We start from the raw sequence: 14,745 nt of genomic DNA, 5'->3' as shown, positions 1-14,745 counted from the left end.
CTGAATTCAACACCGAAAATTAAATCCCCTGCAAGTGCAATAATATATCCTTCCGTAAGAAAATCCACTACACACCCAAATCCCTGCGTGAAACCAGAGTTTCAGGATGGGGAAAGTCCCCTTCTTGCAAACCTACCGTATGTGAAACAAAACCTGCAACTACTGGATAAAATATTAGCTTAACCTTACACGTTTTAAAAAATAAACATGTATAATAAGGTCATTTCAGGATAAGTTCATACTGTGCTCCCGAGTCTCTGAATGTCCAAACCTGCAGATTATTATTTTTTAAGGGAGGTGGACAAAGAAAACACTGAAACAGGGAAGCGGGCTAGTTTTTCCGCAAAGAATTAAAACAGAACTTCACATCTAAAGTCCTAAAAATACCAGAAAGTCTGCCTGTCTTTAAATGAAAGCTCGGGATCTGCGACTTATGGTTCATCAAGGGAATGTCTTTGCAGGAGTGAACTACCCAAAGGGGGCCATCTCTGCCAATCTCCGCACCTGATAGGGTCTGTAGGGAAGGAGGCAGAATTTCAGGTATTTGGGGCTTGGGCTCTTTATGAACTTGAATGCTAAATTGGGCCTAAAAACCAACTGGCAGCCAGGGCAGCTGTTTTAAAAGGGGAGGGGGGCGGTCCATGAGAATCCCGGCCAGTAATCTGCCAGCTGCATTTTGGACAAAACAAAGTTACTGATTAGTCTTCAAGGACAATCCATCAACTATTCCACAGAAAGGGTGGAAAGGGAAAGTCAGGATACTTTGCCATGTGACAACCGCCATTGTGCTTTGGAACTGAACAGGGCCAAAAGTGGAAGGGGCTTCTTCCTACAGAAAGAGAAGAGGCAGTTGTCTCTTAACATAACCCTGTCTGCTGGAAACAGTGGTGGGAGCAATCTATGTAAGAACAGCCTGTTTGCTGAAGATATATATTTATTTTCGGGTACTAGAAGTTTGTCTGGGATTGTCGGCCATTTACCAAACTTCAGACATTTGCTATATCATATTTTAACATGGCCGGCGGGCGAGTTCACTGCCTACCTTTTCAAGTCATCAAACACATCAGGAAGCAGAAAATTAAGCAGGGACCAAAGCTCAGATAAGTTGTTTTGCAAGGGAGTTCCAGTTAACAGAAGTTTATTGTCGGTGCGAAACTGTTTTAATTCCCGTATAAGGCGGCAATTCATATTCTTAATCCGGTGTCCTTCATCCACTATCAAGTATTTCCAGTACAAGTTCTGGAGAAGAGAAGTCACTGGTTACCTTAAAAAAAGCCATCCATCCATATGCCCTTTCCCACCAAATGCCTCTGTCACACTGATAGGAAAACTGAACAGGTGTACTACAATTTGTAAGCAGAAATCCTTCCTTGAATGCTGTGCAGGCCCACTTCATTGATATTTACTTTTACCCACTGGCAAGTAGACACACCTTTGTTCTTCGGCAGATGTACCTGCTGCCTCCTCCTACCTCCCACAATCTGACAGCAGGAACAGCACAATATTCCGCTAAGATCTGGAAATACTCCTGGCTGCGGCCCCTTCCCACCCGCAGTTCATTCACTTACAAATACAGTCGAAACCTCAGTTGTCGAACATAATCCGTTCTGGAAGACTTCCGAAACGTTCGTCAACCGAGCCGCGGCTTCCGATTGGTTGCAAGAGCTTCTTGCACTCAAGTGGAAGTCGCGTTGGATGTTTGGGTTCCGAAAAACATTAAAAAACCGGAGCATTGGGTTTTCGGCATTCAGGAGCCAAAACGTTCAAAAACGGAGCTGTTCAAGAGCAGAGGTTTGACTGTATGAGTATCTCTGCCACTTTCTGACATGGTTTTTCAGAATGCAAACATCACAGATGCGGTGCAGTTTTGCAGCTTAGTAATCCAAAAAACCAATATATTTGAAAATTTAGGCTACATATATGCATGAGGTTTTCCCATCTGTTTCTGGACATGAAAGCAGTCACAAACTGCAGTTTCTTGCAAAGCTTATATATGTCAAACACGGCTTATAACCTTTCATAATCATTATCTCTTACTGTGTATTGTGTTAAGAGGCAATTCCCCTCCAACAGAAGTGGAAGTTCAAAATTTCCAACATGCCGACCCCCCCCCCTACTTTTAAAACATACTTTTCACTTGGGCCAATCTGTCCATTGCACACTTTCCAAATAAAGGATTGTGTCTGGATTAGTTAGCTGTTATACAGTGGTACCTCTACTTACGAATTTAATGCGTTCCGAATGCACATTCGTAAGTCAAAGAAAATTGTAAGTCGAATCCCATAGGAATGCATTGGGAGAAAAAATTCGTAAGTAGAAGCAACCCTATCTAAAAATTCATAAGTAGAAAAATTCCTATCTAAACAGCATCCAAGATGGCGGACGGAGCTCTATTCGTAAGTAGAAACATTCGTAAGTTGAGTCATTCGTAAGTAGAGGTACCACTGTATATTGGCAATTTGCCATAGCGTTTACATTACTTTATTCTGTTTTCTAAAAGAGCAGTTTCCAGAAAATCATGAGTCATTAATCATTAATTAGAGCAATTAAAACGTAATTTAACATTTTATAATACTAATAGAGACAACCACTATTATTATATATTTATACCCCGCCTTTCCCCCCGACAGGGACTCAAGGCTGCTTATAGAAAAAAATCAGAACAAATATAAACATTGTTTTCCCCCTATCATTAACATAGGATAAAATATATTAAGTTCTATTAAAAGTATAGATAATTGCAATAAAACCAGCATGGCAGCAGCCCTTTCATTAAAGTCAGTCAGTTCCCATAAGCCTATTGGACCAAGGCCTTCAACTGCCGGCAGAAAGACAACAAGGAGGGAGCCAGTCTAGCTTCTTCAGGGACGGAGTCCAAAGTAGTCTAAGAGTAGCCACCACCGAGTAGGCCAGGGATCCCCAAACTACAGCCCGGGGGCCGGATGCGGCCCAATTGGCCTGCTAATCCGGCCCGCAACGACGCACGACGCCGCTGCCCGCTCTTACGGCGCGCAGCGCGGCAGCGCTCTTCCGGGTCGGGGAAAAAGTGCCGAAAATCCTTTGTGCGCATGCGTATGGGCCTCTCCCGACCCGGAAGAGGTCATTTCTGGTGCACTTCCGGGTCGGGGAGGCCCATACGCATGCGCACAACGGATTTTCAGCGCTTTTTCCACCCTGGAAGCGCACCGCCGCGCCAGTAAGCACCCGTGCATGCGCACGGGCGTGCACTCCCCCGCCCGCCGGCCCGCACAGGCGCGCACTCCCCCGTCCTCCGGCCCGCCGCGCGATCGGCGCGGTGGGAACCGGCCCAAACGCCGGTAAGTCTGGGGACCCCTGGAGTAGGCCCTCTCCCACATCCCAACCAAGTACGCCTGCGAGGGTGGCGTGACCAAGAGAAAGGCTTCCCCCAAAGAACTCAGAACCTGGGCATGTTCGTATGAGGCGAGGCGGTCTTTCACTATAGTTGCTGTAAATTCAAACTTTGTCCTCAGTGCACCTGTAGTTTATATGCATGTAGCAACACAACTCATCATTTTCCATACATGCTGTTTGATTAGTAGCTTCTTATTGGTACAATGATGTCATTTTATTCTGTCCACCTTCTCCAAGACTGAAAACTTTGAGCCTTCAACACTTAACGGCACCCTAATTCACACATAGCATCAGCTGCAGTTCTGTCAGGGACCAAGAGTGACCCATACTTATGGAATAGCATTTTCTTACGCACCTGAAGGGCATTTCTGTCTCTCATAGCTATTTCAAAAGAAGTAATGACCACAGGATGGACATTCAGAGAACCATCTCTCTTTCGGATTTTTGGAACCAACAAACGCCGTTCTTGCTGGGTCCCGTGATACAGCATTATAGGAACCTAAAATGTTTTTTAAAAAACAAGAGTGTCAACCAAATCCTATGTAGACCTCATGGGTACAGTATTAAAAGGCCATTCATTCCCCAACACTTCCTCCGTATCGAAAGTTCAGGATGTGAATGTCATTTGCTTATGTAGGCAAACCCCCCCCCCGCCAAAAAAAAAACCCCATTCATGTATGAGGGACATATCAGCAAGCTCAGAGGAATTCTGAGGTTTGCAGAAACAAAGAAGAAAAACCCTTAAGGGGAACCCCCAACACGATTCCCCCCAAAACAGTTCGGCAGCACCCAGAAGTAGGATTTAGTTAGGCATTCTCTCCATATGTTTGGGAAACAGGGTTAAAGCAACAACCACCAGTACCAATTATAATAACGTTAACGTCTTCAACAACAACAGGGAGGCTTTTAATGTTTAGTAGATTATTGTGTTTTATTCTTTTGTTGGAAGCTGCCCAGAGTGGCTGGGGATGGGCGGGGTATAAATAATAAATTATTATTATTATTATTATTATTATTATTATTATTATTATTATTACTACAAATAAAAGCAGATAATACTGAGCAAGAAATACAGAAGGCGATGGCTCGGTAAGCTGGCATCTACCACCTACAGTTTTAAGTACAGTGGTACCTCTACTTACGAATAACTCTACTTACAAATGTTTCTACTTACAAATGGAGCTCTGTCCGCCATCTTGGATGCGTTTTAGATAGGATTTTTTCTTACGAATTTTTAGATAGGGTTGCTTCTATTTACGAATTTTTTCTCCCAATGCATTCCTATGGGATTCGACTTACACATTTTTTCTACTTACGAATGTGCGTTTGTAGAGGTACCACTGTATTTTTTAAAAGCCAGCATTTTCAAAGTGCTGCCCAATCAGGGGGATATTTTAGTCAGAGTGTTTTAGTTTAACGAATTTGACTAAATGTTACAGTCCTCTTCAGCGTATCCAACACCTACTCTGTTGCCCCTCACATCCTCTTTAACAAATAAGACATCCAAAGCCCTTAAGAACCAGCACAAAATAATTTATTAAGATGTTGGAAAAAACTGCTGGTCTGTGACTGCAATAAACCGATTGGATTTGACAATCTTGAAAGGAATGGACCTTGTTCCGAGACTGTCGTTTTAAGCAAACCACCAATCCCAGAAACAAATGTCGGTACATTGCCGACAGCATAGGCAACTGCCACCTTGCCTTCAACAGGGGACAAGTGGGTGAGGAGGTCACAATTTAAACCCAGTTCTTATCCCATCATTGCAACTGCTTGGCAAAGCTCCTTAACACACATACAGACCAATTGCAGAAGCCTCAGAAAGTTCCTCCGGGAATCATAGAACTATAGAGTTGGAAGGGACCTCAAGTGTCATCTAGTTCAACCCCCCTGCAATGCAGGATGTCATCCTCTCATTAAAAAAAAGGTTAGTTCTATTACAGTGGTACCTCGGGTTACAGACACCTCAGGTTAAAGACACTTCAGGTTACAGACTCCGCTAACCCGGAAGTAGTACCTCGGGTTAAAAACTTTAACCTCAGGATGAGAACAGAAATCGCGTGGCAGCGGTGGGAGGCCCCATTAGCTAAGGTGGTACCTCAGGTTAAGAACGGGCCTCCGGAATGAATTAAGTTCTTAACCAGAGGTACCACTGTATTTCAAAAGTCATTTTTACCTTAGGAGTAAACCTTCTGAATTCTGCCATCCAGTTAGGAAGCGTGGACAGGGGCCCACATACCAGAAATGGCCCAGTGACTCCTCTCTCTATCATCAATGCTATTGTTGCAATGCATTGGATTGTCTTTCCTAAGCCCATCTCATCAGCCAAAATGCCATTGATGCCGTTCTCCCAGAGCATCTGCATGAAAAAGAGGGGGGGAAATGTTTTCTTTACACCCGATTAATGGATATCATTGAAATTTGACTTGCCCGACACTTACAATCCAGGTAACACTTTCTTGAGTGTAGCCTATTGCTTTCAAGAATTACTTAATATTGGTAAACAGCGATTATTGGACTGAGCTTCCAATGTGCAGGCAAACCATGTTTTAGAGCTGCTTATCTGCTTTCAGTTTCCATTTACTCAATATCCAAGGCTCTAGAAGCAGCATCTGCCGGAAATGGAACCAGGCACTACCATCAAACCTCAGTTAAAAGCTTCTTAGGCAGGCATCCCCAAACTGCGGCCCTCCAGATGTTTTGGCCTACAACTCCCATGATCCCTAGCTAACAGGACCAGTGGTCAGGGATGATAGGAATTGTAGTCCAAAACATCTGGAGGGCCGAAGTTTAGGGATGCTTGTTCTTAGGCATCATGGGTAATGGTGCATTAATTGTGGTCAAGTTAGAGGCGGATTTAGGGCAGTGTGAGCATTGTGTGCATACTTTGGGAAGGGTCCTAGAATCCTCCCTCTTGCTTCCCAAAGCCTAGTTAGTGTTTTTGCAGTTTTGGGTTCCCCAAGCCCAGCACCTCTTTATCTGCCTTTGGGAAGGCAGCTCAAGGGCTGAGGGGGGGCGGCAAATTTTGCCCTTGCACAGAGCCCCACTGTAATGGTGCTGTTGCGGCTACTCTCGAGTAAAGACGCCCAAGCCCGCTCCGTCTTTAAGTTTTATTGTGCCTAGTATTTACAGTGCAGAGATAGCAGAAAACATGACTTCGCAGTCACTCCCGCAGAATCCGGGAGTGGATGTTTCCTGTTGCATGCCTAGCATAAGAGTTTGGGCACCCCGAAACGCCTCCTCCCGACCTTACGTTTGGTGGCACGCCTTAATTTGGGCGCCGGAAGGGACTGCCTGTTCCCCTCCACCTGTTGGTCAGGGCGTTGCAATGGCTCTCTAGCATAGCCGAGCCCTGACTCCTCCAGCCCACTAACTTCCTCATTCCCCCCACCTGACCCGCTGCTGCTGCTCTCACTGGGCGAAGAGCTGGTGAACAGGAGAGGGGGAGGTTCCCTGTAGGAAGGTCCCGACACCCACAGTGCCCAAGTTCTCCACTGCTAAAGTGTTGTTTGTCACAGGCAGATTTAAGGAGCTTATGGAACAGAAAAAGCTAAGCCAATGGGTGATATCCAGCTAAAAAGGGACGCGGGTGGCGCTGCACTCTAAACCACTGAGCCTTTTCAGCTTGCTGATTGGAAGGTTGGCGGTTCAAATCCCCGGGATGGGGCGAGCTCCCATTGCTCTGTCCCAGCTCAGTTCGAAAGCATGCCAGTGCAAGTAGATAAATAGGTACCGCTGCGGTGGGAAGGTAAATGGCGTTTCCGTGCGCTCTGGTTTCCGTTACGGTGTTCCATTGCGCCAGATGCGGTTTAGTCATGCTGGCCACACGACCCAGAAAGCTGCCTGTGGACAAACACCGGATCCCTAGACTGAAAGTGAGATGAGCGCCACAACCCCATAGTTGGGGGTCCTTTTTATCCAGCTAAGTCAAATTCAGAGTAGATCCATTGAAATTAAGCCCACTGCCTTCAATGGATCTATTCCACATACAGTATGACTGATTTTGGATCAGACTAATGTTTGAGATCAGTATCACAAGTACTTGCTAATTACAAGCGACAGCACCAAAGATCTAGCCAACTGGAAACATGGCTTCTTTTGCTCTTCTATAACACAACGAATACGTTTTTGAGTCGAGTTAAATCCTTACCCTAAGCCATTCCATGCCCTCAACTTGGTACCACCTCATTATCCCTCCAGTGAAGAGCTTGGGTTGTTGAAAAGGCACGGGTTGCCCGTTAAATTTCCGTACTGGGTCGATGAACTGCTTGGCAGTGTTACGCACCGCCTGTGCCAATCTGTCCTTGATTATGCTATTTGAGTCCCCGTTATTCTGGAGTTCTTCTGCACATAGTTTTGGAGGAGAACTTTCATTCTGCAGGACAATTATTTCATAGACAATTATTTCATAAACTTGCTATGATTTTATAAATAAAGGCAAAATACAAACGACATCAAACATTATGATTCAAAAGGGGAGAAGGAAAACTAAAACAGACAAAGGGGGAATAATAGGCATGAGTTCATGCGCTGCATCTCTTAGCATCACAATCCAAGCCATCAAAATGTCACTTTATCCTAATCTTCCAAAATATATTCTCTCCACAAATCAAACTGGGGGGGGGGGGTTCCTATGTTCCTTTCTCTGTTGTATTGACATCTATTTAGACCAAATAGCTTAAAAATAATCCAGTTTAGATTCTCCTCTAGTTACTTTTCTTTGCTATATAACAAATAAAAGGCTGCTGTGCCAAGCTCATTTATGTACCAAAACATGAGGCGCTGATACGAAACGTGTATCTCCAAGGCAATTAATATTTACAAACAAGATTTAAGCAAAGTTGATATACCTGATTTTCAACTCTGCTTTTCTTTGCTGCCGACAATATTTCCTACCAAAAAGAGAGAGTACAACACTGAAATCATTCGCGGACAACTTAAAATGAACTTTTCAACATAAAAATCCACAGTGCATTAACAAAAAAGTATATTAAAAGGCCAGATGGCAGGAAATGAAGGGCATACACATTTAACACATGAATATAATTCATACACTCCATCCATATATAATATATAGAAACAATGATGAGCATGCAATGCACATCTAAAATATTTACTCCATGCGAGCACTCACGATGCCAGTTAGCAAAAAATCAGAAGGAATGTGGGTGTTCATCACTCACCACATCCAGCCAATACTTTTGTCAAAGTGTTTGTCTTCCTATGGGACACTGTGCCCCTAACCTAGATCATGGAAGCAAAATTTCATTAAGCTTTAGCCAAAATCTGGGGAGGGAGGAGTGCATTGTTATTTTTTACTAAATTTATATGGTCCTGGGCAGCCTACAAAACAGAGTAAAAATGACTATTAAAATCCAAACGTTTTTTTTAAAAAAACCACACATGAAAATGCAGCACTCGGGGCTGATTTCCTTCAGAATGGAGAGGTTTGATCTTCTTGCAGTCCATGGGACTCTCAAGAGTCTCCTCCAGCACCATAATTCAAAAGCATCAATTCTTTGGCGATCAGCCTTCTTTATGGTCCATAAAGTGTTTAGTGTTGTTTAGAACACTAAAAAAGACACTGATCAGAAGGACTTCTGCCTCACTTCACTTGGCAGGGGTGCACACTGGAGGACCGCTGGAGAGGTCCAATCGCCTTCTAAATCCGAACTGCAGACGGTCCGAGAATCAGTGTGTTTTTACATGAGTAGAATGTGTGCTTTTATTTAAAATGCATCTCTGGGTTATTTGTGGGGCATAGGAACTTGTTCATTTCCCCCCCTTCAAAATAATAGTCCGGCCTCCAACAAGGTCTGAGGGACAGTGGACTGGCCCCCTGCTGAAAAAGTTTGCTGACCCCCTGAGGTAGAAGGACAACAAGACAATAGTGCCCACCAGAAGTCCAGGAACACCAGACAAAGCAGACTGCCTGGTCTGCAAATATGGAACAGATTCTAAACCTCCAATGAGAAGGGCTTGTGCCTGTTTGTAAGAAGGCCTAAAGCAGAGTTCTCCAAACTTTACACATTGGTGACACACTTTTTAGACACGCAGCATTTCGCGACACGGTAATTCAGTTTTACTAGCAAACCGGAGGTTCAACTACTAAACCCTTTCCAGCCCCAGGAGGAGTTTGGGGAACACTCATATGACACCCTGCGGCCGACACACTAGTTTGTCGTGACACACAGATTGGAAAGCTCTGGCCTAAAGGGCTCCGAACCCTGTCTTTCCAAGTGCTCTCAGAAATACAAACAGTGGAAGAGAACAGCATGAGGAGTCAAGTACCATCGGTTTTCTTGTGCCGCCTGAAGCGGTTATTGCTGCTGCCAGTGTGGTTACAGCTGCTGGAAAGACATCTCCTGATAAGCAGAGTGTTTTAAAGGGGTCGGAAAAACCTGTTCTGCAAGTGAAGCCAACTCTACTGTGGAATTTGCTTACTTGCATCTGCCTGTGGCCAGTGAGGGCAGGTGCAAGAAGACTAATGAGAAAAATAAAGCACCATTAGCACTCCTGTACCCCTACTCCGCAGCGATCCTACCGTTTTATATAGGGCATTTTTTCCCCTGTTCCATCCTGTGTTCCAAATGCTTCATTGCGCTTAGAGGCTAACCTCCCCTCTGTTGAATTACAGATTTGGCGTAGGACATTTAATTATTGGCTTCGCCTAAATTTAAACCCCACTGGTCTACTACCCTTGGTATTGCAAGGTTGTCATGAAAGCGCTTGGACTAAAATTGTCAACCAAAAGCTTTACTTTTCTGGTTTATCACCACAACTGTTACTAACACTGGGCTTCAGTAAAGCAAATAATTCCCTATTTGCGAAATTTAACAATTCCAAAATACAGATGTGCTTTCCTCTTCACAAGATTGAATATACTGCCTTTGGCTGTACTTGAGGGTCGATTTCAAAAAATTCCACTGGAAAAACAGTTATGTCCCTGTGGAGAAGGCAGTATTGAGTCCGTGGCTCATGTGCTTCTGGCTTGCACTCTTTATAAAGATTTAGAAGCGAGATTATTGCCCCTCTATTATTGTCCATGCTGGGTCGCTCAACCATTGCTATGGTGTCCTTTCTTTTAGATCAAGATGATTAGGTGACAGCAAAAACTGCAGGGTTTTTAGTGGGGGCGATTAAAGTAAGATCTATTATTTGATTATTGATTTAAACCTCCAAAATGTATTTTGTATACTTAAGTTTTTACCTCTAACTTCAGTACATTTCATTTTATTTTATTCTATCCTATCGCTATGGCTAGTGGCTAATGCAAATAAAGATGATTATCTAGTCCAACCTCCTGCAATGCAGGAATGAATTTGCAGCTGTCCCAATGTGGGGATCGAACCTGCAACCTTGGCATTATCAGCACCGTGCTCTAACCAACTGAGCTATCCAGTGAAGGGCCAGATAATAGGCAAGGCACCTGCCATCAGCAGCCACACTTCGGACAAAGGGCCCTGCGGACCTCCAGCATGGTTTCTCGAGGACCATAGATTTGAAGGTGAAAGCTTCCTAGAAGGGAATGCATATTGAATCTGCTCTCCTCTACCAGGTTTGCAGATACTGGACCCCTCTGCTCAACCTCTCTGCAATCAAGCAAACAAAATTTGGGCTCCTATCTTTCCTTCTCGGAGATTACCTGCCCTGGCGCAGGGGACATGTTGAGAACGAAAAGCCAAAAAGGGTACAAGGCCCAGGAGAGGTTGCACAGCATCCAAACACTTTCTCTCCTGTTGAAGGCAGGACAAGAACTGGGAAGCTACCAGGAGAGACAAGAAACCAATGAAGGAACCTTGCCTCCAGAATCTCTTGGAAGCAGTCACTTTCTCCCAAGATGTTTTTATCTTCTCCAGAAGGGGAACAGGTGATCTGTGTACATTTCCCATATCCACTATTCTCTCTCTGCTTAAGTAGCTCCAAGATGCAGGGAATAGCAAGGGAGGCCTTGACATGGAGGCATGCCCAGGCCGTTCATAGCTTCAACATCCTGTTGCGCTGCCTGGGAACATGCCCATGCATGCAGGTAGCAGGAAGAAACAAAATGGCATTTTAGGCTTCCTCCAGGTACAGACACTACCTCCTGAGGTCATTGGATCAAATCCCAGGTATGCCTGTATTTTAAGAATGCCAGCTCTTCTACCCAAATCAGAATGGACCAGGAGCAGTACCTTGTACAGTATTAAGATAAATGGTGATATCCACTGAAAACTTTTCCTGTTCTCCTTGATAACATGGGTTCCCCTTTCAACTCATTATGCCTTTAAAACAAATATTGTCAAGATACTGCCTAACTAAAAATTCAGAGTTGTTTACTGGACAGATTTGCATCAGGAAAAAGGTTAGATCAAATCTCTACGTAACCGTGAAAATCACTCAATGACCTTGGTGGATTTTCACCCTAGCTGTTTACCTCTTTCGATATGACTTCCGAAATATTGTAGGTTTCGTCTTCTCTCTCTCTCTTCTTTTTTCCAGCTGCAAAAAAAATATTGGACAGGAATCAGCAGCTGAACTTTTAACAGCAAAAACACAACAGGTTTTTTTTAAAAAGAATTTGATAAGTCTTACCCAATTTGCCTTCTCTTCCATCATTTTCATTCTGAAGCAAAGCATTTAGGACAAAACCATTAACAAGCTTATATTTTATATACGAATGATAATGAAATCACTGCTGCAAACAATTCTCTATTATCTTACAAACTATTTCCAAAGTATACTTTAGTGCAAAAGGTTATAGGCAGTTGCTCCAATGATCTTCAAAAAAATAAAAAAAATCTCACTACAAGTGTATTGCACTATGGTCAGAAACTAGAGAACATACCAGCATTTGCAACAGAATTTTATGTACACATCAGGGTCTCTCTTTAATATAAATGTTTTAAAATAAATATTGCTTCACTGTATCAAACAGTATTTGACCTTTTTAAAAAATAAAATGCAAACAAAATTAAAAACCTAGTATTACACTCTGAGTAGGGCCAATTAATATCAATGGACCCAAGTTACCCGAGCCCACTAATTTTAATGGGTCTACTCTACCGTGTTTCTCATATTATAAGACATGTCTTATATTTATTTTTTCCTCAAAAAAACACACCATGGCTTATTTTCAAGGGATGTCTTATTTTTTAATTAAGTATGGTAAACCATGCATAAATATTGTACTTTTGCACCAAGCAAAAGCACACTGAGGGGGAGCAATTGCATGCAATTAAAGCTTGCATTAAACATGCACAAAGTGAAAGTTTTCTGAGATCAAAAGCAGCAGAACAAAGCCCAAACAAGCATGATAAAAGCATGCTTTTCACAAACTTTTCCTGCATCACAGAATAGCATTGCATGCATACCGTGCAAGCTCAATGTTTTCAGCCCAACAAGCCTTGAACTTCGCGCAACACGGCTCCTGCCAGCAGGGCCGTCTTAAGCCTTTCTGGCGCCTTGGTTCAAGGATCCCTCCAGCGCCCCACGCCAGCTTGGGACTTCCATTTTCACTCTCGGACCCTGCACCGAGTGCCTGCATCTTCATCTGCTGCAATTGCAAGCAGCAGCTCGTCAGGTGCAGCTCCCCCCTTTTCCCTTTGGTAAACAGCCTTCTTGTAAGGCGCAGCGGGCAAGATCCCGCACACACCCAAAAAGGGAGGCAAAACCAGAAAACAGAAACCCTGGCCGGCTGTTCGGGCAGCTGAATACTCAGCACGGCCGCCTTGCCTTGGCTGGGATCCACCTCAAACCACCTTTTCCGCTCACCCTCAAAATCGCCTTGGTTTCGGGAAGGGAGGGGGGAAACTACGGCCACCAGGGAGACCTTCTCAGCGACCCACTCTGATCAGGGGAAAAGACAGAGATGGGGAAGCGCGCTGGCGAAAGGAAGAGATCACCCAGCAGGGGAGAAGACACACACACACACACACACACAGAGAGAGAGAGAGAGAGAGAGAGAGAGAGAGAGAGAGAGAGAGAGAGAAGCAGACTTGGTCTGTGGTGTTAAGTCCCTTATTACTGTATGTTGTTGTTGCTGCTACTGCTATCGCTTCCGCCACCGGCCCCAAGCCAAGCTGCCTGGGGAATGTCTCTCCCCCACCATCACCACAAAAAACTGTGCACGCACACCTCCCCACTTTCTAGTTGGGTTGTTGGAAAACAGTCGCGATCTCCCCCCCCCCGTGATTTCCGTTTCACTCCCACCACCACCCTCCCTGCTCCTCTCCAGTGAAAACAGATAACCCCGGCACAACCTTGTGCCTCTTTTCTTTTCTCGCAGCCCCACCACCACTCCTCCTCCTCCTCCTCCTCCTCCTCCTCCTCCTCCTCCTCCTCCTCTATCATCACCTCCATTTCCTTGGGCTCTCTTCTCTTTCTCTTTCTCCCCTCCTCCTCCCATGGCTCCATGTGTCCCCAAGGAGCTCCCGGGTCAAGCTAGCAGGAGGCAGAGAGGGGTGAGGCAGGTGGCCCCCACACTTTTTAGTGCTTGTTGTGCTGCCAGGGCAGGGAACACTCGGCATGGCCAGCAGGGCGGGCGGGCGGAAGCGGGCGCCTTCCCGGGGATGGAGCTCTCCTCCTCTTCTTGCAGAACCAGCAAGACGCCTGCCTAGAGTGGCACCACGCGCCTGCTGCCACTCTAGGCAATAGTCTCGCTGGTTCTGCAAGAAGAGGAGGAGAGGAAGCTTTTGCCGCCTTGCATGGAGCTCCTGGCTGCCGCGCTCAGCTGGACACCAGCCATTACGTGCCCCTTTGGCGCCCTTTTGGTGCAGCTGCCTGCCAGCTGCCGGGGCTTTTCGCGGCTTGAGCTGTGGGTCCAGCCGGGTGTGCTGCAGCTCTTGCCGGCTCCCACTCGGACGGAGCTGCATGTGGCAGCAGCATCCGGTTCTGAGGAGACATCTTCCTTTTCCTCCCACCACAAGCCGGTACGGCTTATTTTCAAGGTATGCCTTATATTTCACCAACCCTTGGAAATCCTGCCATGCCTTATTTTGTAGGGATGCCTTAAAATATGAGAAACACGGTATGGTTACCAGACATCCCCGTTTCCCGGGGACAGTCCCCGGATTTACAAATCAGTCCCCATACAAAATCAATTGAAGTAGAAAAGTGTCCCCAGATTCATTGGGGGGGGGGAATCTGTTAAGCAGAGTCTACTCTTGTGCATGACCAATGCTGGATAGCCAAAGGGTTTCAGTAATACTTATTTCTCAAGCCAGCCCCACACAGAACATATCTAGAAGTCTTCAAATCTCTCCGTCTTTCAGCTGATGGTTTATAGCCAACCAAAGCTGTTAAGAAAGCAGTCCAGCTACAGCAACAAACTTCAAACCCAGGAATAGTTAGAAGAAGCAATACCCACAGGCTATGGACTCCTCCAGCCCCCAG

General features: G+C 45.1%; 1 protein-coding gene across 2 annotated transcripts in view; it reads right to left on the bottom strand.

The window, feature by feature from the left end:
* The window catches only part of HELLS (helicase, lymphoid specific), a 38,802-nt gene that overhangs the window by 15,470 nt on the left and 8,587 nt on the right, over positions 1 to 14,745 (bottom strand). For both annotated transcript variants that reach the window (XM_035137841.2, XM_035137842.2), the window contains 7 exons: positions 11,947 to 11,977; positions 11,789 to 11,853; positions 8,223 to 8,264; positions 7,523 to 7,747; positions 5,549 to 5,731; positions 3,728 to 3,871; positions 1,043 to 1,239 (listed from right to left, as the gene is read on the bottom strand). In XM_035137841.2, the coding sequence (XP_034993732.1) occupies positions 1,043 to 1,239; positions 3,728 to 3,871; positions 5,549 to 5,731; positions 7,523 to 7,747; positions 8,223 to 8,264; positions 11,789 to 11,853; positions 11,947 to 11,977 (887 nt within the window). The remainder of the gene's footprint in view (positions 1 to 1,042; positions 1,240 to 3,727; positions 3,872 to 5,548; positions 5,732 to 7,522; positions 7,748 to 8,222; positions 8,265 to 11,788; positions 11,854 to 11,946; positions 11,978 to 14,745) is intronic.

This window comes from Zootoca vivipara, chromosome 5 (genome assembly GCF_963506605.1).
Source record: "Zootoca vivipara chromosome 5, rZooViv1.1, whole genome shotgun sequence".
NCBI lineage: Eukaryota > Metazoa > Chordata > Lepidosauria > Squamata > Lacertidae > Zootoca > Zootoca vivipara.
This window is presented reverse-complemented; position numbering and strand designations above follow the sequence as displayed.